General features: G+C 38.7%; 1 protein-coding gene across 4 annotated transcripts in view; it reads left to right on the forward strand.

Moving 5' to 3' along the window:
* The window catches only part of ankib1b (ankyrin repeat and IBR domain containing 1b), a 35766-nt gene that overhangs the window by 17640 nt on the left and 16103 nt on the right, over window positions 1-2023 (forward strand). For all 4 annotated transcript variants that reach the window (XM_005743156.1, XM_005743157.1, XM_005743155.2 and 1 more), the window contains exon 11: window positions 447-577. In XM_005743156.1, the coding sequence (XP_005743213.1) occupies window positions 447-577 (131 nt within the window). The remainder of the gene's footprint in view (window positions 1-446; window positions 578-2023) is intronic.

Below are 2023 nucleotides of genomic sequence, written 5' to 3' on the forward strand. Positions count from 1 at the left end.
AATTAAGACGAGCAACCCGCTCACTAAAAGTTTGTGGTGTTTAGAAACATTAATTGGACTCTGGGCAATCTAATAGATGATTTAAGATACCCCAGCTGCTCTTGAGTACCACTTGGTTGATGTGACAGTCGGAAGATAAAGCAATTATTTGGTTTCGGAACTATCTTCCACTTCGATTTCCCCCAGATTCTGTTTTATCTTGGCATTTCAGCAGCACATCAAAGGTGCTTTGATAATAGCCAATTATTCTCTTTGTGTGTGTGTAGGTGGGTGCATGAGCATCTTGGGAGATGTTAGCAAAATATATTAGCAATATACATTAATCAGGCAGGACGATTTCCCACTCAGTGCATTGGTCTGTTTTGATGCTCTGGTAATAGCCATTCTCATTCTGTCTCATTATGCCTTTATTTGTTCTGTTTACCTCCCCCTCCTCCATGTTGAAGTGGCTGGTGTGAGCGAAGCTTATGAGGATGCAGCCAACTGCTTATGGTTGCTCAGTAACTCCAAACCCTGCGCCAACTGTAAGTCTCCTATACAGAAAAACGAGGGCTGCAATCACATGCAGTGCGCCAAGGTAGGCAGTCAGGCCTCTCATATTTTTCTTACCTAGACAGTAATCAGGTGATCAGTTTATCTGGTTGTTCTAGAAAGATATATGAATCAGTCGTTTTCTGTTGGAGAAAACAAACCTAAGAAGTTTAAATGAGCAACATGTGTGCAATGAACACAGTATACTTCTGTTTATGTTTTAAATGGACTTCAGAATCACCTTCTTTGACATACTGCACATAAAAAAAAAAAAAAAATAGTGCAAAATACAGATTTTGGCATCTCATAGAAATAATTAGAATTAATTATGTGTAACTACCTTATTTATCAAATTTCAGTAAAGTTATCTAGAGCAAGTGTGGGTTTTGGAGGTCCATAAAGTGGTACAGCAAAGCTCCATTTAGCATTTTTCTTTTTAATCAGTTAATTATATTTTATGTAGCCAACAGTTATTCATTGGCATATTCTTTCATATTTTTTTTTTTACCAAGAAGCATTTACAAATTGACACAGTATTTTATCATACAGTGCAATGATATAATAACTCAGGGCTTTTATGCAAAGTACTGTTCTCAGTGCAAACAAACTGTCAGGTGGGAGATAAAGTTTATTTGCACACAGTATGTGTATAAATGTCAAAATCTCATTTTTAGTTGTACAGATGGCTCTTTAAACACTAGAATGAGCCATTTTTACTCCTGATTCTCCACAAGCCTTTCTCTTTCTTACACCACGCTCAAGACAAGCTGTAGTATTTATACACAATGGTATTACATGATCTGTCTAGCAGATGACTACAACTTTCTGAGTTCTGTCAGATCAGACTATTAGAATAGCTCTGTTTTATAATGTTCTGTTCTCACTTAACACCTTTTTAAAGGAAATGCAGTGTGCATAGCAAAGGGGCAACTAAGGTACCTGTTGATGTTGTGAAATGTATGTGTAATTACAGTATGAATGCATGCTGTCATGTTTACATGTTAGCAGATAGCTTCTGTATTGGTCCACCAGTGTAAATAATACAGGGTTAAATTGGGTGAAATTACAAAAAAAGGTTTGCATAGCTGTAGGAAGTAAAAGAGAATTATATTATGGATCTAAGTGATGAAAATCAGCTTCCTCCAAGGGTCATCTGGGCTTTCTTTTAAAGATAATTTGAAGAGCTTGGTCAATCGGGAAAAGATCAAAGTAGAGCTGCTACTTCTCCACATTAAAAGGAAGCCATTTGAGGTGGGCATCTAACTAGAATGCCTCCCGGACATCTCCTGAGGTGTTTCAGGCATGTGCAACTGGGAGGAAGCCCCAGGGTAAAACCAGGGTCTGAAAGAGAGATTATGTCTCTCGGCTCAGCTGGCTTGGGAATGTCTTAGTATCCTACCAGATGAGCTGGAGGTATCTGGGGAGATGGAGGTCTGGGCATCTCTGCTTAGACTGCTGTCCCTGTGACCTGGACCTGGATAAGTGGAAGAGG

Source organism: Pundamilia nyererei, unplaced genomic scaffold (genome assembly GCF_000239375.1).
Source record: "Pundamilia nyererei isolate P.nyererei 1_Seehausen unplaced genomic scaffold, PunNye1.0 scaffold00128, whole genome shotgun sequence".
Classification (NCBI taxonomy): domain Eukaryota; kingdom Metazoa; phylum Chordata; class Actinopteri; order Cichliformes; family Cichlidae; genus Pundamilia; species Pundamilia nyererei.